Raw genomic sequence first — 26,831 nt, forward strand, 5'->3', positions numbered from 1 at the left:
ATTTTCATTATTATTATTATTATTATTACTATTATTAAATATTATTGTTGTTGTTATTATTATTATTAGGGTGTTATTTTTATAATATTATTATAGTTAAGTTTTTATAATATTTTACAAAAGAATCTCTCATACTCAGCCAGGCTGCGTTGAACATTGATATGGTCAAAATGAAATTACAAATTTAAACTGCTTTTTTCTTGTTGAATGCATTTAAAAATATTTATTTATTGATTTACAGGCAAAGCTGGATTTTCAACAGCAATTAGTCTAGTCTTCAGTGTCACATCATCCTTCACAAATGGTTTTTAGCTAAATAAATTCCATCTTATTGCCAATGCTATAACAGTTCTATTCAGGGCTTGACATTAACTTTTTTGATCACCAGCCTCTGTGGCTAGTAGATTTCCAATATTACAAGCCACTCACCATTTTCACTAGCCACCCTTTTTTGTTAGGAAAATATATTTTATATGCATTAATTTGAATTTGGCATGCTAAATATACTTGATTTGGATTTTGTGTTATGTCCACAAGCCTCCTCGTTCATTTCACTTTTTGTGTGTGTTGTGTATGAGCTTGCTCAGCGTACATGAGCAAATGGGTTGTTAATTCATTTTTTTATTTCACATGACTTTTCAGGGCTCAAAATAAAGGATTTACCAAATGTATCTCTGACCCCACCAAAAACAAATGATTAATTCTTAGCCACAAATTTTAAGTGTGTCAATACAAGCAAAACATAGCTTATCATAGCTGTAAACATGCACTTTTTAATTCAACAAAACTTTTCTTGGAAAAAATGTTGACAAAAAGAACTGTTGTCATGTGCAGTATACAAAATAAGCTAAGTAATCTGTCCTGGCTAAACATCCCAGATCAACTAGACATAAAAAAGGAGTTAATTTCATATTAAAGCAATGTTATTTAAAAAAAAAAAAAGATAATTAAACCATATTACAAATATAACTATAAGCAAACGAAAGCAGGTAAAAAACACTGTGAGTGATAATGAAAGAATAATTAAAGCAAAAGCAGTAACCGCTGCTGCTTACAAAAAGATATACAGTTGAAGTCAGAATTATTAGCCCCCCTGAATTATTAGAACCCCTGTTTATTTTTTTCCACAATTTCTGTTTAACTGAGAGAAGATTTTTTCAACACATTTCTAAACATAATAGTTTTAATAAATCATTTCTAACAACTGATTTATTTTATCTTTGCCATGATGACAGTAAATATTATTTTACTAGATATTTTTCAACACATTTCTATACAGCTTAAAGGGACATTTAAAGGCTTAACTAGGTTAATTAGGTAAACTGGGCAAGTTTGGGTTATTAGGGAAGTTATTGTACAACGATGGTTTTCTGTAGACTATCGGAAATAATTGCTTAAGGGGGCTAATAATTCTGACCTTAATTTCTTTTTAATTTAAAAACTGCTTTTATTCTAGCCAAAATAAAACAAATAAGACTTTCTTATGCTTTTTTTAGTTCACACGAATACGCTTACTTTTGTCCGTCATGCTGCTTCGATTTTAAGATCCCATTTGCACAAACATTGAGCCATTTTTATTGTCGAACTCTGCTTTTAAGAAAACTAAAATTTAAAAATGATTTACAACCAGCCAAAGTGGCTAGTGGGAGTGTTTGTCTAACCCTCCACAGCTGAAATCTACCCGCATTTGGCGGGCTGGCGGGTGTTACGCCCCATTCACACGAGGCGTCAGCGTCAACGCTTCCCATTCACTTTGATATGATGATCGCTTCAGCCCCAACTTCAGACACACCCTCTGTCAAGCGTTGACGTTGAGGCCCCGTGTGAATCAGGCATTAATGTCAAGCCCTGGTTCAATTGTAAACAATTTTGTAGAAAACAATCAGGATTCAGGTTTTAAAGGTAAAAAGAAGAGGATTTATTTGAAATTAATTTAAAATAAGATATTTATAAAGCACAAAAATGACTTTTGGTCACTTTTGATTTATTTACAAAAAATGATTACTGATCTCAAAATAAATGATAATGTAATTCAATCATGTTTAATGTACAGATCTTACAACTTTTTGCCATAAATGAAAGATTTATGTTTACTTTTGATTAAAATGAGTATGTCATTCAAAATTTTAATTCATTTGGGAAAAATAAATGCTGGAGTAAAAAAAAATAAATATAGAGTTAATATTCTGTGCAAATTTGACTTATTTGTACTTGACTTAATATACATACGTATATATTTTGTTTTATGCATGTCTTACTAAACAACAAGGCAAAAATGAATTTTTTTTGGATTGTCTGAACTGAAATTTCTGCTGTCAGACCTGTTTGAATTTCCATGAACCTGCCACGTGTGGTAATCCTCCATAAAGTCTATGTGGTCCAATGTTAGGTTGTAGAAATCAGTGAAAGGGATGATAGGGGCAGATGAAATGCTGTTTGCAGCATCTGTTAAAAGAACACCAATGTTAAAATCTCCTTTTTCTCTGACTACATTATGGAAAAGCACATTGTCTTTTTCTAAGCCCTCTCTAGTGTTCAGCACAGTAGTACTCACTAAGAAGGGAGAGGACTTTAGTGGCCGAGGGAATCCACCAAGAGCATTTGGCCATGGGCGGCAACTCCTCTGGTTTGGCAGGAAATAGGCGGGTGGTGATGAAGAGCTGCAAGCGCTCCACCAGCTGCTTGAAACGCTTCTGAGGCAGCCTGGAAGATGAAACATATTGTGACCAGAAAGATATGATCCACACACACTTATATTTCACTGTCAGATTTTGTAAAGTCTTATCGGTGGACAGTTTGGCTGATACTGTAAAAAAGTATGCTTTTATATACAGTTGAAGAAAAAAGGAATGACTCTCCTGTGAAATTTTAAATCTTTTTTTAAAATATTTCCCAAGTGCTGTTTAACAGTGCAAAGACATTTTCTCAGTATTTATTTGAATATTTCAAATTTCCATTTCAAAGACTGGCAATTTATAGGAGGGCCGTTTTAACATTCTAGCACAAGAAAAAAGTGGAAACCCTGAAATATTTGATGCATTTTAGGACTTCAGACATGACATTTATATTTCAAGCATTACGTGATAATACAAAACAGCACGTTTATCTTTTCACACATCAGCTGCTGAAATATTTCTGTGATTGTTGTGTGTACAGCCAAGCGTGCGTACATCCACACCTTATATGCAATCAAAACTCTAGCTTTTTGTCTATTCTTGTGCAAATTGAAGGGGGAGTTAACTTGCACTGAAAAATACTACAAAAAAAAGGCATAATAATTATTGTTCTGTGCCAGCTAATTGTTTTGTGCGTAAGTAGCAAAAGAACAGCAGAAGGCAGGTTGGTTAACTTAAGTAACTTTACTGGCAATTGTTCTTCTCAATATCCTTCTTTTTTTATATAAAACTACAACTAAGAGGAGACAAGTATGTGCATATTCACATTTACTTTAAAACTGTTCAATTCAACTAGCAGTACAGTTTTACTAATGTACATAGTTAAGCAAATCGTAATAAGCATATGAGGTAAATCTATTAAATGAGACAATTTAAATCGAATGTTAGTGAAATTACTTTTGTTACACCACCAGCATAACAAGTAAGCCATGAAGAAATGTTTGTAAAACAAAATACAGGCAGTATAAAACTGATAATAATCAAACTGATGAAATTCAAAAAATAAATATCAAACAAATATTTACAAAAAAACAGAGCTGCAGCAAAAATAGAGCAATTACGAACATATATTTTAACGTTTAAATCAGCCACAGAATTAAAACACATATGTGTTACGCTCGATCGTTCAGTGAGAGAAAATGAAAGTAAAACTAATCTGAATGCAGTACTTTAAATGTTGACTAGGTGGTGAGTCAAAACCACAAGTGGCTAGACGTAAATGCAAAACAATGATAGTGGTTAAAATAAAATGTTTTGGCAGACCTATTCTCGTTATATTTTTGATGTCAGTTGAGAGCCGGAGGGAGGAGGGCGTGCCGCAAATGCAACACGGCAATTTGAGACCCCTGTTCTAGAAAACCTTATTTCTTTTAGTTTGGCTGGAATAAAAGTGGCCCCCTTTATTTTTCTTTACTGGCTATTGGATAAAATAAACCACTGTTATCCAATGATTTGCCTAATTAACTTAACTTGCTAAGTTCATTCAATCATTTCTTTTTGGCTTAGTCCATTTATTAATCAGGGGTCGCCATAGCAGAATGAACCACCAACTTATCCAGCATTTGTTTTACGCAGCAGATGCCCTTCCAGCTGCAACCCATCACTGGAAAACACCTACACACTCTTACATTCACACACATACACTATGGACAATTTAGCCTATCCAATTGACCTATAGTACATCTTTGGACTGTTGGAGCTGGACCATCCGGAGGAAACCCACGCAAACACGAGGAGAACATGCAATCGCCACAAAGAAATGCCAACTGACCCAGCAGAGCTCAAACCAGTTACCTTCTTGCTATGGGGCGATTGTGCTACCCACTGCGCCACAGGGATGCCCCATTTGCTAAGATAACCTAATTAATGCTTTAAATTGCACTTTAAGCTGTATCTGGCAAAATAACTAGCAAAATATATGTACTGTCATCATGGCAAAAATTAATTCATCGATTCATTCATTAACTTTCCTTCGGCTTAGTCCCTTTAATCAATCAGGGTTTGCCACAGCGAAATGAATCACCAACTTACCCAGCATATGTTTTACACAGCGGATGCCCTTCCAGCTGCAACCTAGAACTGGGAACAATTCATACACACAAATACATACACTATGGCCAATTTGGTTTATTCAATTAACCAATATCGCATGTCTTGGGACTGGGGGGAAAACCGGAATACGGGGAGAAGATTGTGGCAAAAATAAAAGAAAATATTTATTAAAAATGAATTATTTAAACTATTATGTTTAAAAATGTTTTGTAAAAACTCTCTATTAAAAACCACTTAAGCACTAAAAGCACACCGGAGGGTTGATAAGTTTTAAAATGCTTCAAAAACACATTAAAAACCTAAATATATACTTTAAAAAGCCAAAGAGTTAATTTATTTATGTATAAAAAATTACAACAATCATAAAAATAACTGACTTTAATTTTTTGTATTTTAATCAAGTCAAACAATTTTAACATAAATGATTATTTAAAGAATGCCATATAAACAAAAATGTGCATAATGATTAATACAATTTTAAAAAGGTTTATACCAAGCCTTTTCTAAATTGTCGGCAACACTTTACAATAAGGTTCATTAGTTAATGCATTTACTAACATAAATGCATAATTTATAATTTAATAATAAAACATAATTTATTAATTATAATTGAACATTTACTAAAGCATTATTAACATCCAAGTCCATGCTTGTTGACATTAGTTAATTCATTGTGAGTTAACATGAACTAACAATGAACAACTGTATTTTCATTAACTAATGTTAAATAACATGAACAAATACTGTAGTAAATGTATTGTTCATTGTTTGTTCATGTTAGTAAATGCATTAATTAACATTAACTAATGAACCTTATTGTAAAGTGTGACCAAGTTGAAAGTCTACTAATTGTCCAGTGACCAACATTTGATAAAGATACTAAAAAAAAAGCAAAACCGAAGGATTACAAGAGAGTTTACCAATCTCTTGTACTGACTGACTGCTTTAAACTCACTTTTTAAACCAGTGCATCAGGAAATGGTGGTCCGCTTCAGCCAGGGCTGCTATTTGCCTTAGTAAGTGTGCATAGATGACATATGTGGCAGGGCTGGTGTACTGAGGGTTCTGCGACACAGAGAAGCATTTCAGCAAACTTCAAGAAAGGAAATATAACTTTTCGTTTAGCAGCAGAGAAAGAAGTCTGGCTTTTAATAAGAAATGGCATTGCAGCGGAAACCAGCTCTTTTCCTCTCCAGCATGACCTCATCCCTTCCTTAGGCACGGCGAACGCAAATAATACAGAGCCTGCCTGACATTAGTGGCAGACAGATCAGCCCAATAATTGCTTCTGCTTTTCAATTTCGCCATATCCTCCGGAGAAATGTAGGTCAGGGAGCCCATCAACAGTCTAACAATATATGCACATTCTGGAGAAGGCTGACATCTGTACATGATTCTGTTTATAAAAACGTTTAATTCCCACCACCGCTGATCCCCATCAAATGGAGAGGAGGGAAAAAAATGTTTCATTAAACTGAAAACCCAAAAATGAACCAAATCCCAGCTAACCAAGCCTTGGTCTCTCATTCTGCCCACGGCTTCCCAGGCTAAATCCAGTGGCTGTGTCCTTATTTGGACAGTCCCAGGCCAGTCTGCGCTGGTCATGTGTGAAGTAAACACTTAGCTCATGATCTGTCTGCACCAGAGCAGAGCTATGGCTGGAGTCAATGGGCCATGTGGTGAGAGAGGAGATCAAGAGTTTCCTGCAATTCCGATTCGCCTTTTATTCGCCTGGGGTGTTTTAACGTGGCTGCCAACACAAAGGGCAACTCAAAGACAGATTAAAGCAATTTTGCTGTGTAAGTGCACATCTATAGGATCGCACACAGATAACTGCTTTGGTTTGCAGAGAGAAATTTTGGCAAAGTATCAGATGTCATTAGGTTCTGTGAAATTAAAAGGGGTTGTTCACTCAAAAATGAAAATTCTGTCGTTGTTTACTTGCTCTTCACTTGTTCCAAAACCATCTGAGTTACTTTATTTTGTTAAACAAAAGTAAGATATTGTAAAGAAAGGTGCAACCTGCAACCATTGACTTCCATAATATTTGTTTTCCTACTATGGATGTCAATGGGTACAGGTTTTCAACCTTCTTTAAAAATATTCCTTTATGTTCAACAAAATGAAGAGACCACTTGAGGGTAAGTAAATTAATTTTTTGGGGTGAACTATGCCTAAAGGTAGTTTTGGATTAAGGGTGCCTTCACATTTGTAGTTAGTTTCCTTTGGTCTGGAATAAGGTGAAAAATTATACATTGTACTGTAGCATTTTTCAGCCATTTTGGCTCTGTTTGAAACTAGACTGACTTCTCTGAACTGAACGATAAAGCAGTCATGTGACAACATCCACATATGTCAATGGCTAGATGAATTTCCTGAACTGCATTTTGATTGGTCAGAATTAAACTGTGTTCACACTACAAGTGACTCGTAGCAGCAAAGAGTCAAACGACTATTCCTTTCAATGGAGAGTGAGCGACTTCTGGCGATCTCCATCTACGCGAGTGACAGTGATCATTGGCGACACGGTGGGCATGTCGAGCAATGCAACAAAGTTAAGAATCCTTCAACTTTATGCAAATGAAGAGTGACTTTCTTGAGCGACAGCCAATAGGAGCAGCAGTAGAGTTCACGTGATCCTCTCTAATCAAGCATTTTATGTACTGATTCCATTTATATTTAGTGTTTTTTTTCAACAGGGTTTAATTAAAGTCTCAACTAAGTTCCCTTGGTTGGGACTTGTGGAGCTGACTTACAGCAGTGAAATTTAAACCACACTGAACTAAACTGAACTATGTTTATGTTAAACTGCTTTGACACAATCCACGTTGTAAAAACACTATAGAAATAAACATGAATTGAACTTCAGCAGCACGTAAACCCATTCGCTCTCTGTGAATTTCACCATAAATGTTACCTGAGCAACCTCAAGGTGGGAACGCCCACAACGGGTTCAATCTCCACCCATAGCAACAGGCAACTACAAAGTCACTGCTAGTGTGAATGAGGCATTAGTGTGCATAACACACGCAAGTAAACAAAGTGGGGAGGAAAAGTCAGCAGGCAGAATGGACCTCCTCACAACTCCTGGTTTGTCCGCGACCTGCAATAATTTCGGTAAAGTGTCAGTAAACTTTTTTCTCATACCAGAATGCACATCACAGCTGACTAGAGCAGCTGGTTGGTCCAAAAAAGCGAAGTATTTTTGCATATGAATCAGTTTGAGGTCAGTTCGCGTTCTCACCACAAACTAACCACTTCAGTGTTGGTTTGAAAGCATACCGATGCCACCTATTCGAGCAGGTCTTGGTATGATTGTTTGGTCGGCTTTCGGTGCACACCTGAGTATGATTGCCACCTTCACAACTGCACAAATGAACGGCACCAAAATGGCAAACAAACTCTGGTACGTTTTAACCAAACTAAATGGGACAGGTGTAAAAGCACCCTTAATGGCACAGGTTTAATCACCAGAAAGATGAGATCAGCAGTATAATTAAAAAATAACAAAAACTTAACTAGATTTTTCTGTAGATGAGCTGTTCATAAAATTATTATTATTATTTTTAAAAGAACCAAAACTCTGCATCTTTACATTTGTTAATCGTATTCACAAGCTTTACAGGCAAGCGAGCTAAAGCGATAATCAGACACATGCTCTTCTCGTTTCATTCTCTTAAAGGAAAATTAGGTCATTATTTGCTTGACCTTGACTTGTTACAAACCGTTATGAGTTTCTTTCTTCTATTGAAAACAAAAGAAGATATTTCGAAGAAAGTTGAAAACCTGTAACCATTGATTAGCTTAGTAGGAGAAACTAATTTTATGTAAAACAATGGCTACAGTTTTCCAACTTTTTTCAAAATAACTACCTTTGTGTTCAACAGAAAAAAGAAACTCAAACAAGTTTGTGCCACGTGAACGGTGAGTAAATGGTGATATTCAGTTTTGGATGAACTATACCTCTAACAATAGAAATAAATCAATCAATAAATAAATTACCTGCACAAGAACAAAATATGCTCTAAGGTCATCCTTTGTCCGAGGCCTAAAAACACAGAAACAAAGCTGACAGTGATATGGTTTTAATCACAATTTTCAGATTTCATCTACTTTTTTAATGCTTCAGTGAGAGAATACAATGCACTACTCACCCTTTCCATTCTCTTAATAAGCTATTAATAATTCCCTTCAGGACTGACTTCTGTGTGTCCGCAGGCTGCAAATTAGTCAGATTAAACCAATTTTGTTAAAGCCAAATTCAAAACAACAGAGAGAACACAATGGATAACTGTGTAAATGAACTTTAAGAGAACTTCAACACAGATCATACAGTGTAAAATTTTGTTTACGTACCGTATGGAGTAAGGCATCATAAACAATATTGACAAATTTGATGTTTATTCCTGAGTCTTCAATAGTGTTGAAGGGAGCATTTGCTTCTTTCTGAGGACAATATTACAACATAACATTAAGCGTACTTGCATGGTGCATTTTATATATACTTCCCATATAAAATGGATAGTAAAACATTCACCTCATATAAGAATAACATTTTTTTTTAAAGAAACCATAAGCAGATGTTGCTTTTTACTCCCTGAATGAGCTCATTGATTCATTTGGAGAGCAAAATGTTCAGTATTACTCCTTTCCTGACTTTCACAGTTACTTTTCCACTGACTTTCAAGAGTTCCAGAAAACACTGGCTGCACTTAAAAGGATGTTTCATTCATAAAATGGCTGTTGTTCTAATGTATAAATAAAAACATGTTTACACAAGTCAAACGTATGCTACTATTAATTGCCCACCTACTCAAATCATTTTTAAAAAGCTGTTTACAATTAATGTTGGGAAATTAACACACACCAAATAAACTCATGATGTACAGTGTGCTGTGGTTAATTTGGATATTTTGGCTAAGCAAGTTTATACTCAATAAACAATTTGAAAACAATAAACAGCAATAAAATAAAGCACTCAAAACATAACCAACACACCATATCGTGAGCTTCAACACACCTTAAAGGCACCGTTGAGTTCCAAAAAAGAGTCAAACGTGGTCAAGTAGAAATCATGGACGTGCTTCCAATCCCCTGAGATAGTTGCCCGTTCGACATCGTCCCTACATCCGGATAAAGACACAGTTAAACATCCAGGAGCAGGGAATATCGCAGGATGACGGAGGTAAAGAGAAGGACGTACTGAAACTCTTTGGCTGTTTTAGTTCGAATAGGAATAATGGGCTCTGAGACAAAACGAGCCTTCACCTCTGGAGGGAGTACATCAATAGAGATACGATGCTTCTGTCTGACATCTGGATATATTGGGGGAAGCTCTCTCACTGAAAACAACGCACAGGCGAATAAATTAGACTGCAGTTCACAATCTGAGCAAGGTGAGCATTCATCATTCACTTAAGTAGGGCTTTGCAATCATTTTTAAGCTAACAATTACTTGCCATTATCTTATCAGAAGCAACTCTAAAATGCATCCCAACAACCACGTCATAACATGCACACCAACAGCATAGCGTTTTTACATTTAAACGGACCTAAGTCCTTTAATTCTCAACAAATGCACTGAATAAGGATGAGTTAAAATGTTATACTTGTGGACTAGTAGGAGTAGGAACAACTGGCATTTTTCACAGTTCACCCAGTAAATTTACAAGGTAAAATGAGAACATTCAACAAGCTTTAGCACTGCATCAGGAACCAGGCCATGTATAATGTCGTCATAACAAGCCCCCAGCCCATCTGTCCTAAAGAAGACATGTTAGGCATGAACACAACCATGCCTTGTCAGAAACTTGAAGATAAATACATCACATAGACAACATCTTTGATCTCTAAGACAAAGAAAGGAAAACATCTGCTTGAAACAGTGAAGTGCTTATTAATTCGAAGCAGCCGAATGGACTGCTTTGAAATGCAATGAGTTTTTTGCCCTCTGTTTTAAAAAGGAATCACCTTTAAATAACGCTTGCATATCATTTTAAACCCATACTAGCCAGTGCTTGTGTTGTTGTAGACCAACTGTGGTGTACAGATTGTGGATGGTTCAAATTTAAAGGAGGATAAAAAGGATTAAAAAATAAAATGGATCAGAGCAACAAGAATTAGCCAGGAGTGACACAACTGGAAAGTGGTCTGACCTTGTTTAACTGCAGGTAGAAATAATGGAGAGGAGAAACTGTGGCTGCCTGACTCTCTTTTGTGATTCAAGGTGGAGATAAAACTTCCGTAAGAGGGGAAAGGGAGCTTCGGTCCACGCTCCAAGTTCTGCTGATGAAACGTTCTTTGTTATATTTCAATATTTTTAGAAATAAGCCATGCTGCAATCCACCTGTACAGTGCTTATAAAAATGTGAAGATAGCACTGCACAACAGCTACAGCAATAAAGTAAGCAACTGAACAAAAATAAGAAAGTAAATGATAATTTGATCAAAATACTTGTGCATTAAGTTGCAGTATCCTGCAATGCAACAATGTAGTTCACTATTCTTTGTTAATTTGCTGAAGATAATTAATTTTTAAAAAAAGGTATTAGGCTCTAATAACACAATTAAAAATAATCAAAACTAGAATATGCCTCTAAAATACTGTATGTAGCTCAAAACAGTATGTCTGATAATATTTTTTTCTACTGGAGAAAGTTTTTGTTTTATTTCAGCTAGAATAAAAGCAGTTTCTAATAAAAAAAAAATAAGGTCAAAATTAAGGTTTTAAGCTATATATTTTTTTAATAATCTACAGAAAAAACCATCGTTATACAATAACTTGCCTTATTACCCTAATCTGCTTAATTAACCGAATTAACCTAGTTAAGCCTTTAAATTTCACTTTAAGCTCTATGGAAGTGTCTTGAAAAATATCTAGCAAAATATTGTTTACTTTCATCATATTTTGCCAAAGATAAAATAAATCAGATGAGTTAGAGATGAGTTATTAAAACTATTATGTTTAGAATTGTGGTGAAAATTTCCCTCCGTAAACAGAAATTGGGTAAAAATAAACTTATATATATATTATAAAAATATACTTATATATATATATATATATATATATATATATATATATATATATATATATATATATATATATATATATATATATATATATATATATATATATATATATATATATATATATATATATATATATATATATATATATATGCATTGGCTACAAACATACAATTTTAAACAATTCAACTAGCTGGTAAAAACAAATCCTGGTCAACTGACATTGTGCCTCTCATTGCATAACCACAAGGAAAATACAAATAAGTACGTTAACAAGCAAATATGTAGTGCAGTTAAACGAATCACATTTTTTAACTTACTTAAACCGTGTTCTGTTTCAACAACTAAAGGCTAAAGTTAAAGTACGTTCTTAATGCAGCCTTAAATTTCCATTATCACATCATGAAAAAGTAAAAATCAGCAACAAAAAAAAAATCACACTAATACACTTACAAAATATGCATTGACGTAAATGTTACGTACGTACACATTACTTGTGTATATTATCTTCTGCATTGCCTGAATTTCATGAAGATAGGTTACTTACATGGTTTATTATTGGAGGAAGTCTGTCTCTATCCCTTTCTTCAAGCGGACAGTTATTTTCGCTCATGTTTAGATGCATGTCCTCTGATGAAGAAAAGCCTCTCGAGCACCGTTACATGGCTTGTTTTTGCGGAAAAAGTACTTTCACCGTCTGCGAAATCTCAGTGCCCACTTTCCTTTCACTTCGAGAAATACAGCAGCTGTGAGTTGGTCCAGAACGATATGTTCTTTCTGCTTAGGCAGGTGAGTATGTGAGCCCAAGATGTTCAAAAAAGTCGCTTATTTGCTTTCTAAAGAGAATAAACAAACATTTTAAGAAGAGACACAAAAAGAAAAGCTACAAAAAAATCTTCGCGACGCTGCGTTTAGTGAGTGAAGTAACTTCTTGAAGTAGTGCCGTGGCGTCTATGCGCGGTCCAGCTGTACGCTGGCGCCATGTTGTTGAGGATGATGATGAGGTTTGTAGTTACGGACTTGGATACGGCCGCTACATCGACGTAACACTGGGGCCGTGCTGTGCTGAGTCAGATTTATTGCACACCTCTAATTAGGATCTTTCCTAGAGCTAAACACACAGACCTTCCACTCTCAAAGGTGTGTAACATCAAAATCACAGCTTGGATGTCGTGGTAATATAAAACAAATCGAATAATAACGCATAGAAAAATGAAAACGCTATGTCGATTAAGAATTGGATTAAATGTGAACACAGACTAGTTTATGCATGTTTTGCTAATAACTAGCCTACATAAGATGTTGCGTGTACTGTATTACATTCTCAGCTTTTCCCTCATGGACTGACTCATACCAAATTTTGGGAGGTGTGGCCAATTTGCACACACTGGAAAAATGAGGATGTCAATGTCAATGTCAATTTTATTTATATAACACTTTTATACACAATCAATGTGCTGTACAAAAAAAAAAAAAAAAAAAAAACAAGTATAAAATTATAGCTAAAACAAACAATTCTTACTAATAGTTAATATAGCTAAAAAAGGTGACCTCTTGAAAATTCTGTGGATCTACAATTCATAGTTAGTGATTCAGTACATAGTTAGTGATTGAGAATATATTTATTCTTAAAAAATAAATATAAATTAATATATATATATATATATATATATATATATATATATATATATATATATATATATATATATATATATATATATATATTTGTACGCTGTGGCATGTCTTCTAAATTTAAAATTGGTGTCTTTCTGAATATTGTTTTACAAATAAATGGCGTATTCAGGCTAGGCTTTTTCAGTCTATCATATTATTTTGTGAATCATTTGTAAACATAATAGTTTTATCAATTCATTTCTAATAACTGATTTGTTTTATCTTTGCAATAATGACAGTAGCCTACATAATATTTTCCAGATATTTCTAATAATTTTGATCTTAAAAATGGCTTTTAAAAAATAAAAACTGCTTTTATTCTAGCCAAAATAAAACAAACAAGACTTTCTCCAGAAGGAAAAAAAATTATCAGACATACTGTGAACATTTTCTTGCTCTGTTAAACATCATTTGGGAAATATTTAAAAAAGAAAAAAAAAGGGGGGTAATAATTCTGATTTTAACTGTATATATACACTGGTGGAATAATTGATTTTTATTAACAACACAATTGCCAACTTCTAAAAAATAAAAAGGTAAAAAAATATTTTTATTAAAAGTTTTATTAGAAAAAAAAAAAACATTATTGCCAAAGCAATGCCGGAAACATTAATGTCAAACGCATAGCCAATAGAAACAGATAATCCAGCGTAACTGGAGAGATTCTTAATACAGATTTTATAAATAGTTATAAATATATCCTAAATTGTTTTTTGAATATGCTGTTATTTATTGTTTGGGGTTTCTTCTTCACTAACTCTGTTTAATGTAAACCTCAAATGCTTTGGCAATACGTGACATTTTTCATGCCAATAAAGCAAGTTTGAGAGAAAGATGGAGAGAGATGTTTGTGTGAACTGTGAGTGAAAGAGCTTCAGTCTCAAGGGAGGAATAAGCATTGCCAGGTCCTTGTGTCAGCATAAATATAAACCATATATTATGTTTAAACCCATTATGTATTTTTACAGTCAAATCTGTCACAAGCCAGTGAATAGAAGTGATTAACTTAATCTAAAATGTAAGTTAAAGTAAAATGAATATAAAGATTCGAAACTAAATACAATTATAAGATGAAACAAACAAATAAGATAAAAACTTCCTAATAAAAATTAACATTTAGCAATTACCCAACATGTTGTACTGCTGTTGCGACTCTCGGCCAGCAGGTGGAGGAAGAGGTTTTCTTTTGGAAAATGTGAATCTGCACAAGTTGGCTGTAATTCACAATCTGTAATACAATCATATTCGTTATAGCAACAGTGTTTGTCAATATTTACTCTACAGTATTTATTTACTCTAATATTTGGTTATGTCTATATCTATGTTACAGGATGCCTATAGCAAATACATCTTATTATTTGGTTTGTCATTAGTATTTATCACTCATCCAGGTATAAGATTATAAAGAGCCACAGAGAACACACACTAATTGGAACGCAGTTAAATACATTGATTGATTGATTGACTAATTAAGTCAGAAGTTTTTTAATTTTTTTATTTTTATTATTATTTGATCAAAATAACAGTTTTTTTATTATTTATTATTTTATTTAGCTCTCACCTGCATAAGATTTTAAAAAAAGAACTATGCATGTAGTCCCAAGTAGAAAATAAGAAAATGCATTTTCTTTTAAATTTAAATAAAAATGTACTATTACAGCTTTTTTTTCCAACTTCATTGCAAGATGAAAAAAAAAATCCTCCCTATGTTTGATGTTTTGTTTTGTTTTTCCTTCCAGAGCATCAGTGAGCATTTAACATTCTGTAATAGTATGAGCCACTCAGATGTTCCCAGATGTAAAAAGTTAAATGGGAAAACAGCTCGGTATATTTGGAAAGGTGTTAAAAAAAAGCTAAAAAAAATTAAGTGATGTTTATTTAAAAAAAAAAAAAAAACTAATTTTGAGAGGATCACATGCTTATTATATACCAGCTGGTTTTGCATTAGCTGATTTAATCAGATGAATCCAAATGTACATAAATAACCAGATTTATCATCTTACCTTATTCATCTTTGTCTTAAATCCACCCCTACTCCTCCCCCTCTTTCCTAGAATAATACAGGCCACTGCGGCTCAGTGGTTAGCACAGTTGCCTTACAGCAAGAAGCTTGCTGGTTCGAGTCCTGGCTGGGCCAGTTGGCTTTTCTGTGTGGAGTTTACATGTTCTCCCCATGCTTGCATGGGTTCCTCCTGCAGTATTCCGGTATCCTCCCACAGTCCAAAGACATGCATTATAAATAAACTGAATTAACCAAATTGGCACCGGATATGAGTGTTTTAGTACTGAGCATTCACCACATAAACATATGCTAGTATAGTTAGCACTTCATTCCACAATGGCAATCTCTAAAAATCAAGGAATAGACCAAAAAATTAATTTGGGGAACTCTTGGACCTACCTGAGCCCAGACTCCTCTCACTCCCAATGAAACGAGAGGGAGCCCCAGGCTCGATGACCTTTAGAGCTCAGGGATCTCTCCCGGGACAGCATGCTAAACATGCTTTATTATCAATCCTCAGCTAAGTGTGAACATTTGAATTGTAGGGGATTTGGAAGATTCCATGACATATATTATGCGCCACACTGTAAAAAAATTCTGACTGCTTAAACTCAAAATTTTATAGTGACTGGTTTCAATTGTAGCAACAGTCTGTTAGCAATGAGAATTGAGGCTCAGTAAAAAAATGTTGCGTGGAATTTGTGCATGTGTTATTATTTTTTTTTTGGGGGGGGTGGGGGATGGTGGGCTTATTGTTGGGAAGTAATTTGTTGAGTCAATATTTAATTGTCAATTGTTACTACAATTTTTTCAAAAAGTAAATTTTTTACAGCGAATGTATCTTATATAAGGGGTGGTACAGTGTGTCACACTGTTGCCTCACAGCAAGAAGGTCATGGGTTCAAGCCTCGACTGGGTCAGTTGGAATTTCTGTGTGGAGTTTAAATGTTCTCCCCGTGCTCGCATGGGTTTCCTCCACGTGCTCCGGTTTTTCCCAAAAGTCTCAAGACATGCGCTATAGGTAAATTGGGTAGGCTAAATTGTTCATAGTGTATGTGTGTGCATGGGAGTGTATGGGTGTTTCCCAGTGATGGGTTGCGGCTGGAAGGGCATCCGCTGTATAAAACAAATGCTGGATAAGTTGGTGGTTCATTCCGCTGTGGCGACCCCAGATTAATAAAGGGACTAAGCCGAAAAGAAAATGAATGAATGTATCTTTTATATCTTATTTGACGTGTATCTCATATGTATACTTTGAACTATTTATGTGTGTATTTTTGTGAGGATAGAGCAGTGCATTAAAGTCTATATTTTTCCATGAGAACAAACTCTCTGTTAGAAAGTGAGTCTTGCCATGGCTAGAAGATAACGAATGAAGAGTTTTATGACACGTATGGCACCTGCCGGGAATAGGAAAGAGATAATGGTAACAGGTGGATGAGAACCAGAGAGTAATGGTTTGTGTGATTTCGCCGGGTGGGATGTATTGCTGAATCGGCATCTATGTTGAACCTGGAACAACATTCCAATCAGCCAATCAGAATTAAGGGATTGCATCATGCCTGGCGAGTTAGTATCAGAAAATAAGGATTTGCATCATTGGTTTGGATAACCAAGTTCCGGTATATTTCTGTTAAGTTTCGTATCGATTTTAGAATATTACTTCTTACCTAAAAAGCTTTAAATAATCTAACTCCTGTTTTTCTGACCAACATTCTGTCTCGCTACATTCCAACCCCCTCTTTAAGATCTCAAAACTCAGGGCTTCTGGTAGTAGCAATAGCAAAGTCGAGTAAAGGAGGTCGAGCCTTCTCATTTATGGCACCTTAATTCTAGAATAGCCTTCCTGATTATGTCCGAGGCTCAGACACACTCTCGCAGTTCAAATCTAGATTAAAGACCTATCTTTTTAGTAAAGCATACACTCAGTGCATCACTTAGCGGTATAATACATGGATGTGCACCACGCAGGTTTTTGTATCTTGTTTAAAAACGCTATGAACAGCAGCTATGCTAATTATTCTCTTTATTCTCTATTTCCACGTGGGGATACTCATGCCGAGGCCCCAAGACTATACAGCACCACTGATTCAATATAAGACCAGCAGCGAGATAATTCCATGGTTTCCATAATCCCGGACCAGGCCGTATCCTGAGCAGCTGCTGAGGTGGTCATAGAGGAGTGAAGAGCATGAGACTGATTCCTGTGACGCTCCAGGGACAGACAAGTCTTCGCTGAGGTCCAGCATTCTCCAGCCTTTGGCACCTTGACTGCAGCTCTGCACAAGACGTTTGGCCACAGGAGAAATGGTCGTGCTCAACTGAGCCTGGTTTCTCTCAAGGTTTTTTAATTCTTTACTTTCGCTAATTTGTGTTTTTTTCCTCTCCGTTCTCGCCACTGGCTTACATGGTTCAGGATCTGAAGAGCTGTGCATCAATGGATTTGCTCTTCAGTGTTTGGACTCTCAAGGTGCTTTCACACTTGGTTCATTTGCCTGGACCGTACCCAAGTTTGATTGTCTTCTCTTCCCACCTCCTCACTTGGTTTGTGTTCACACTGTCTTTTTTCCTTCTAAACCCCGGTAGGCTTGCGCCATCGAGCTGCTGTTGTGTTTACGGCCATTGCTAGGTGACGGTCACGAAAGCAAGCACCGAAATGGAAAGACGTTCACACATCGCGGTCATTCTGCTTTAACTGAAGATTTTGGTTTTGAACATACAGAAAGCGACTCGCGTCCATCTGCCAAAAAATGTTATAAACATTCAGAACATCACACAGTGTCTGCAGAAGCTGTTTTTGGAGGAGACAAGCAGATATCACTGTGTATCACTGTGTTTGCTCTGGCTCAGTCCTGCATGTGTCACCAAGGTACGAAATGTGACACAGACAAACACACGCACACAATGTTATGAAAACGATAGTTTGTTGTACAGTTGGCGGTTCACTTCTGTTATTTGGTACGTATTTTGGTGCATTCACATCAGAAGTTAACTGTACCAGGGTTCGCATGAACCATACCCCAGACCACCTCTTTCAGGCGGACTCGGGTACGGTTCACGGGTGCGCACCTGAGTTCAGATGACATGTTCAAACTCCCGCAATTAAACAAATCGGCAGACACAAAATGTTGTTTTTACTCTGGAGGGATGACTGCGCCGGCTGATTGTATCCCTGCTTTAGACAAAGTAAACATACTGAGAATGAAGCGTGGCCGTGGCTGGAAAATTATGTTTTAATGCACCGCTCAGCACTTCAGGAGGAGGCGTGAATTAATTTAGCTAAACTGCGACATGGTCATCTTGCGGATATATTACTAACGATCCATCAGGTAATGTTTTCCCTCTTTCTCTCTCTGTTGGTAAAGCGCTGTCAACAAATATTTTTCCTCCATATCCCATAATGCACAGCGCACTGGCTTACGGCAGCTGGATTAGTCCAAAACGCGCAGTACTTTTTGCGGTTGGACCTGTTTTAGTACGGATCATATTCTCACCACAAACAAACCGCTCCAGGGTTCGTTTGAAAGCGTACAGAGAGCTGCTTAAAGAGGCTTCGCTTATTTGGTCTGCTTTGGTGCGCACTCGAGTACGATTGCTGCATTCTCGCCTGGCTAAATGAATCGCACCAAGAGGGAAAACGAACTCTAGTGCGATTCAATCAAACTAAATAAGGCAGGTGTGAAAGCACCCTAAATAGTAATTATTAAACCACACTGAACTGAGCTAAACTGAACTCAAACACTAAAAACTGGACTGACACTGTTTCAATTTACTATGATCTTCTATGTGAAGCTGCTTTGACACAATTTACATTATAAAAGCGCTATACAAATAAAGGTGAATTGAAAAAAATTTAATTGAATAACCCGGTTGCAATCAGAGAACTAATTGTAAGTTTTAACTGGAGACTCTAAAAAGCAAGGAAATAAGCCAAGATAAGAACACATGTGCAGATAGAGGAAACATATAAGAATGCTGGGTTCAGAATTCTTGGAGAGGCTGTGGATTATTGCTGTAGCAATAAAACGCTTTATCTTGATACTTGAAAGATGTCATCTTTATTTTATTTTTGACTTAACAAGGTAATTTTTTTTTTATAAATTCAACTATTTATTCTTCTCTCGTGGACTATATATGTAAATGTCTTTTATATGAAATATCTTTTTGAAAATAATGATACATACATTTTGTAAATTCCTTCTTAATTTGGTAAAATATTGATAATATATTGCTTTGCAGATTGTGCGATGTGCATGTAAATTCTGACTTGATTTAATTATGATTTTCTTTTCATGTGCTCTTTCATTTTTTACTCTCTTTATACCTTTAATATACTATTTTAACATTTATACATTTTATATACACTCTAATTATTGTTATTGCAATAAAAAAAATAAATCTGACTTGATTTATTTACTTATTTGATCTCAGTATTCAACCAGTAATAACCATCACTACTTTTTTCAAAAAATGATATACTGTTTCCTCCATGCTTGTTTTGACCATATCAGGGCCACTGCTTCACTGTCTCCTGTCAGGCAGACGAACATTCCTATACAGTAACATGAGTGTTTGAGTACACGACTTGGATTCTCTGGCTAGCATTGACTAATATGGCTCAGGTGTCATTTGGCAGCTCTCAGAACTGGATAGACACCCTGTCGTACATCTGATCCTGTCAGCATGACATTAAAACATCGACTAACACCATGCTTTACTGTTTGATTTGTTTATGTCTGCAGATTACCACATCTGAAAAGGCCCTTCTTTATTGTTGGAACAGACATTGACACCAGATCATAACATCTTAATTAACAAGACAGCTTGAACAAGCTTTCCATTAATATTTCCATATATTAATATCCAGCATATGGACAGAGAAGAGGTGAATTTATTAACTTGTCAAGCCTTTTTTTTCAATAAAATGATCAATCAAATCATTCCAATTCAAAAGCAAGCTTTTTCCAAATGTTTTAGGGGTCCTGGCCTGTAGCAATGACTTCAACCCTAAATACAACCATCAAAGAAAACAATCTGCACTTATACATTTTTATTAAGTGAGACTTTAAGTTTTCCTGAAGCCCTTACAAATAGATATTTTTTTAGATATTAAAACACTTATTGCGGGCAAGGCAGTGGCGCAGTAGGTAGTGCTGTCGCCTCACAGCAAGAAGGTTGCTGGGTCGCTGGTTTGAACCTCTGGCTCAGTTGGCATTTCTGTGTGGAGTTTGCATGTTTTCCCTGCCTTCGTGTGGGTCTCCTCCGGTTTGCTCCGGTTTCCCCCACAGTCCAAAGGCATGCAGTACAGGTGAATTGGGTAGGCTAAATTGTCCATAGTGTATGAGTGTGTGTGTGGATGTTTCCCAGAGATGGGTTGCGGCTGGAAGGGCATCCGCTGTGTAAAAACTTGCTGGATAAGTTGGCGGTTCATTCAGCTGTGGGGACCCCGGATTAATAAAGGGACTAAGCCGACAAGAAAATTAATGAATGAAACACTTATTGCAAAATATACAAATTTATAAGAAATAGCACTTATAATAATACTCGTAGGTGTATTGTATGCTTCAAATATTTTTTAAATTATCTTCCAATTTTTTAAAGATGATTATGCCCATGAAGGATTTATTATTTATTTATGGATTGGAAGCAGTAATATATACACACACATTAGGTCAAAATGGTTAGCCTTCACTGAATATATATATATAATCATTAGGCTCCCCTTTTTTCCTCAATTTCTGTGTAATGGAGAGAATGTTTTCATAAATTTCTACATAATAGTTTTAATAGCTCATATCCAATATCTGATTTATTTTTTAGACACTTCTATACAGCTTAAAGTGACATTTAAAGGCTTAACCGGTTAGAGTAATTAGGCAGGGTACTCACTGTATAACGATGGTTTGTTCTGAAGACAGTCGGGGAAAAAAAAATGAGCTTAAAGGGGCTAACAATTTTTAACCTTAAAATAATTCATAAAAAATTTAAATCTGCTTTTATTCTAGCGAAAGAAACTAAACAAATAAGACTTTCTCCAGAAGAAAAAAATATTCTCAGACATACTGTGAATATTTTTTTTCAAATTGCTCATTTACGACATGTAAAAAAAAAAAAAAAAAAAAAAAAAAAAAAAATATATATATATATATATATATATATATATATATATATATATATATATATATATATATATATATATATATATATATATATATATATATATATATATATATATATATATATATATATATATATATATATATATATATATATATATATATATATATATATATATATATATATATATATATATATATATATATATATATATATATATATATATATATATATATATATATATATATATATATATATATATTCAAATGGGGGCTAATAATTCTGACTTCAACTATATGTGTGTGTGTGTGTGTATGTATATATCCGGCTTAATAGTCTTTAAATAAGATATTAATTGTTCATTGGTAGTTATAAAGTATGATTTTATTTTGCATCCCTAATTTTACCCAAAACCTAAACCCAACTTCTACCTTACTAACTATTAATAAACAGGTAATTAGTAGTTTGTTGAGCTAGTAGTGTTAGTTGTTTGTTAATAATGTTAAATGTGACCTAAACTAAAGAGTTACCATACATATAAATTATTATAAAAGTTTGATTGTAGTTGTGTAAATGTCACTGTTGAAAGTCAAAACAAAAGAGCAATTTCACTGATATGCAGCTCCACTTGTCTCAAGCCAATGGCGAACTTCACCAATTTATGGAAGTGAAGGAAAAAAAATCTAGAGAAAATACAGGCTCAAACTGGTTTCAACTAGCCAAAAGTCTTGTGCAGAGCTGCAGTTTTAATCCTGGTTTATACTTCTGTGTCGATTGATCGTCGTTCCCATTGCACATGCCTTGCGTGTTGCCGAGCATTTATACTTCTGCAACCTATTTGTGTTGCTCAGCAAAAACACTTCCAAAACGCTAGCTGGCGGTGAGGTTTTTATGTTCCTCTGTATTGACTTTCTTCACGGGTGTTTTGTATTTTTCTGAACGCTACCTTAATTTACAAGTAGCTCAAACTCACTCATTTAGAGGTGGGAACCAGCGGACATGCAACAAATTTTAACCATAAGGTAAACACAAAACAAAAGTTTCGATCTGGAGCTCTTTCATGGCACTTAGCACTTGTAAAACACTCACTCCAAAGAGTTTGCACGGCTCTCTGTCCTACTCACACTCGTCAGCACTACCAAGCCAACCAATCACAGAGTTTGCGCTATATGCATCGTTGCAACATGTAGATATATTTTTTGTGAGGTGCGCGTCAGCATCAGCCACGGCGAGGGGTATGAGACCATGCGGAGGCTGCCCCTTAGCATACACATGTGTTTGACATAGAAGTATAAATCAGCCTTTAGGAGACGAAGGCTTAAGTATGATGGATGACCATCATGGAAAAGCTGCAGGTCTAAGTAGGTCACCAGTGGGTGTTCAGGCGAGCCCACTGGATCAATGTGGAAACTTGTCTTTCACTGGGGTCTTTGCTGGAAGCAGTCTCACACTCTCGACTAATCAATGACCAACGACAGCCATCTGCCAGTGCTCAGGATGCTGCATCCAAGACTTTGTAGACCTCTTGATAAGAAGAAACAGAATAATGTACGGGTATAGATGCCATTCAAATGATCATGTCTTTTCAGCAAGTGTTCCCAGCTCTGGTTGCAGTACTTAATACAGCCTAACAAACCATTAAAGTATTTCAATTTCAAAAGTCTTGTGTTTGTGTTTTATGTGTATGCTAATGCAAAGAGATAGCTTTATTTACGATTTAAACTGACAGTGTCTTCCTCCTGAACTGTGAAATGAAGGCGTTCCAGAGTTAATTTGCCAGATATGAGAAAGATCTACTACCTATAATCAATTTTGATATTCTAGTAATAATCAATTGTCCACAATTAAATGAGCTATAGTAGATGTGAAGGGAAGGGATGTAACAGTGTATTCACATTGCAGGCGGCAAGAGTGTCAAAAGTTTGCTCTGCCCACCCTGATGACAACACTGTCTGCCTTGAACATCAAAATTTGCTACATTGATCTCATTTTGAGGCAACACGTGTGCATTCTGCGCGAAACAGACCACTCCAAGCTAGCACGCAAATGAATGATTCACTCCCTGAGTTATACAAAGGTTTTGTTAAAATTTAACAAATCGTTTAGAAACAATCCAATACTACACAGGAACATGCCTACATACTAACCCTAACAGCACGCACACACCTTCAATAGACAGCAATGGCAATTTAATATTTATCTTAAGGTGCATCAATAGAAGCAGTTGCATTAATAATACTGTGGCTTATAAAGGAATACAGATAAATTATATTATTAGTGTCTGTATAGTGATTGTGTATGTATATAGTAATGTATTTTGTCCAGTTTGTTCATTTGTTTGTTTTATTAATTAACTCATTAATCTTCAATAATTTTAGACACGGCATATACTGTACGCTGTACAATAAAAGCATGTAAATTTAACCGATAAGTTATATATATATATGAAAAGTGTTTTTAAACTAAATATTGAATTTTATTTGGTTTGCACATGTACTTGCTGAATTATTTCAAGGAATAAATTGCAATAATTCAAGAGTAATTAATTTAATTAATTATTTCGTTTACAAGAAACAAAAATGTAACATCACAATGAATTCATTATTTTTTTGTGTGCCACCCCAAGATTTGGTGTTGCCTCTTCTGGCCACCCCTAAGAAAATTTTCTAGGGGTGCCACTGTTTATCAGAAACCTTTTATCAATTGTTTCTTCTGCAATTGACAGCAAGAACAAACATAGAAACCTTGTCAAATTGACAAGCAGCACCTACATGTGTTCAAAATAATTAAAATGGGACAAATTTATACCACATTTCGAAAGTGAAACCCCTCATATACACCTCATATTTACTAATTATAAGTTCAATTTTTGCCATCTCTTCTTTACATTTACATTACAACACATTTAGTTCTGCGTTCTGATCCTTTATTGCATATTGACTTCATTTTTGATTATATTCCAATAATTTTATTTATTTATTTATTTATTTATTTATTTATTTATTTATTTATTCTGTATAACTGATTTATTTATTTTAGCCCATTAACTGGAAGATGTGATTTGATTTGTGTGTGTGCCTAGTGTACAAAAGGTTGATGGTTTAAACGATAATTAAAACTTAACAAACAATGTCCACCAAACATTTATTTTTTAATTTTATTATCTCGCTGTTAGCTATACTCTTTAAACAAATAACAATATAAGAATGATAATTATAATGATGATGGTGATAAAAACAGGGAGGGAAACCCCTGTGTTTAAATTATATTTTGCTCAAAGACTGTTTAATAAAGTTTTAATAAAGACTTTGACTAACAAGTAACCATTTATGGGAAAATACTAGAAATAGCATACCGTCATTCCTCCTAAAAACACTAAGATATGGTTTTTAACCTAACCCTAAAGCTTCCTCAAATACTGGGGAGCTAAGCTGTGAGGGGCTTTGTGGGTAGTCAATAAGATTTGAACATTTATACAATGTTTAAAAGGGAGCCAATACAGTGCTGAAAGAACCAGAGTATTACGACCTGTTGTTTCATTCTAGAAAGCACTCTAGCAGCAAAATATTGAACTAGCTGTAGTTTGTTAATTAGGCCTACAGGGAAACCACTAATAAACCACCAATCTAACCAAGAGGTCATAAAAGCATGATTAAGCTTTTCCGTATTAGACATTGTTAGCATATTTGGAATACTGGCAACATATTTAGGATGAAAAAATGCAGTTTTACAGATGCTTAAAATGTCCCCTTTACATGACAGGTTTCTATCAAAAATCCCCCAAATATTCTAGGTTATTGGTCCAATAAACAAGACCTCAGTTTTATCTGAATTTAGTAATAAGACATTTTAAGTCATCCAATATGTTCAATCTGTTCACTTTTGTGAATTCAAACAGATTATCAGGTTGAGAGGAGATTTAGAGTTGTGGAAACTAACTCATGTTTTTTTTTTAATAATAATGCCTACTAGTTGTATAAATACTGCAAAAAGTAAGGGACCAAGAACTGAGCTTTGTGGTCCTCCACAGTGTTTAGAAGGTGATGATTTACTCTTGAATGTTCCTTGCAGACAGCATTGGTTTCAAATGGCATCCTCAGAAGTGTCTTCCATTACACCACCTTCTATATATGTTTCAGTAATCAATGTGGCTTGGGAGGAAAAGAACATAGAAATCTTCTCAGTTTTACAAACCCAGAAAAATCATTCACTTTTTGTTCTTGATCCAAAACAAAACTGAACGAATATGTGTGTTGAAGCCATTTTTAGATAAGAAAATAAAAACTGTGTGTTCTTGACATATTCACACTATGCTTGCTGCATCACAGCTGTTTTACATAATCTCTGTGAACACATCATTAACATGACACAATGAGCGTGTGATGAAGGTTCTGACCAGCGGCCTCCCTCATTGACTGCATCACATAAGGAATCTCACACCATGGATGAGTGCGCTGAACTTTCATCTGTATCCTGCTGGCTGAATGCCATTCCAGAGTCATGCTGGACTCTGGAGGAGCGAGCCAAACCCAGCAGGAGGCTTCTGTCCAGTACACATTATGACAGCTATCAGTTGCCTGAAGGTTGTAAAGTTATGAATGAGCTGCTTATGAATTCTCTGAAAGGAAAACCAAGAAATCACTCTTTTAGACATGGTCGTGATTGACATATTGGCTGATTTGGCATGACAGAGTATTAAAATGTACTCATTCAGGGTGCGTTCTGTTCTGTACAGGCTCATCCCTTTGAACTAATCCCTTCGAAGTTCCTTCCAGAGTGAGAGATATTAAGTGTTTAGGGGACAAAAAAACATTTCTTAAATGTGCTTCTGTACCATCTGTGTCAATATTTGAACATGTTTAAAGAAACATGGAAGCAAAACGTGTTTATCAGTTGTCCCGGTCAACATCTTCCACTCTCAGTTTGGAGCACTTTGCCTTGACACTTTAATATGGCAGCCATAAATGTTCTTCAGTCCAAAGTGGCCTTCAGAGAAGCATTTGCCCTGTTTGGAATGCAGCTTATGGTTTTTCAGACTGTTCTACTTAGAAGTGTTCATCCCTATACCCTAATCCCAAAAAAGAATGAAAGCAGAAAAAAAAGCAAAAAAAAAAAAAAAATGAAAGGTGTTGGTGACCAAATGACTCCCTTACAAATAATAATAATAATAATAACACACACATGAGCTTCACATGCAATCACATTACAATCATATGTGAAATATGCAAACACTGCTCGAGATCACATGAAAACATGAAACTTTCGAAAACCAAGTTTCAGGTTAC

At 35.1% G+C, this 26,831-nt stretch overlaps 1 protein-coding gene across 2 annotated transcripts in view; it reads right to left on the reverse strand.

Moving 5' to 3' along the window:
• hectd2 (HECT domain containing 2) overlaps positions 1-12,748 on the reverse strand; it is a 43,452-nt gene extending 30,704 nt beyond the window's left edge. The window contains exons 1-10 of one of the 2 annotated variants that reach the window (XM_087276050.1): positions 12,301-12,748; positions 10,883-11,009; positions 9,931-10,069; positions 9,748-9,850; positions 9,084-9,173; positions 8,882-8,946; positions 8,730-8,775; positions 5,683-5,792; positions 2,555-2,703; positions 2,322-2,445 (exon numbers count right to left, since the gene is read on the reverse strand). In XM_087276050.1, the coding sequence (XP_087132176.1) occupies positions 2,322-2,445; positions 2,555-2,703; positions 5,683-5,792; positions 8,730-8,775; positions 8,882-8,946; positions 9,084-9,173; positions 9,748-9,850; positions 9,931-10,069; positions 10,883-11,009; positions 12,301-12,378 (1,031 nt within the window). In that variant the 5' untranslated portion in view covers positions 12,379-12,748. Of the gene's footprint in view, positions 1-2,321; positions 2,446-2,554; positions 2,704-5,682; positions 5,793-8,729; positions 8,776-8,881; positions 8,947-9,083; positions 9,174-9,747; positions 9,851-9,930; positions 10,070-10,882; positions 11,013-12,300 lie in introns of both variants that reach the window. The other variant, XM_087276049.1, reaches the window with a different exon arrangement.
• Positions 12,749-26,831: the final 14,083 nt, after the last annotated feature.

Source organism: Danio rerio, chromosome 12 (assembly GCF_052040795.2).
Source record: "Danio rerio strain M-AB ecotype USA chromosome 12, GRCz13ab, whole genome shotgun sequence".
Lineage (NCBI taxonomy): Eukaryota > Metazoa > Chordata > Actinopteri > Cypriniformes > Danionidae > Danio > Danio rerio.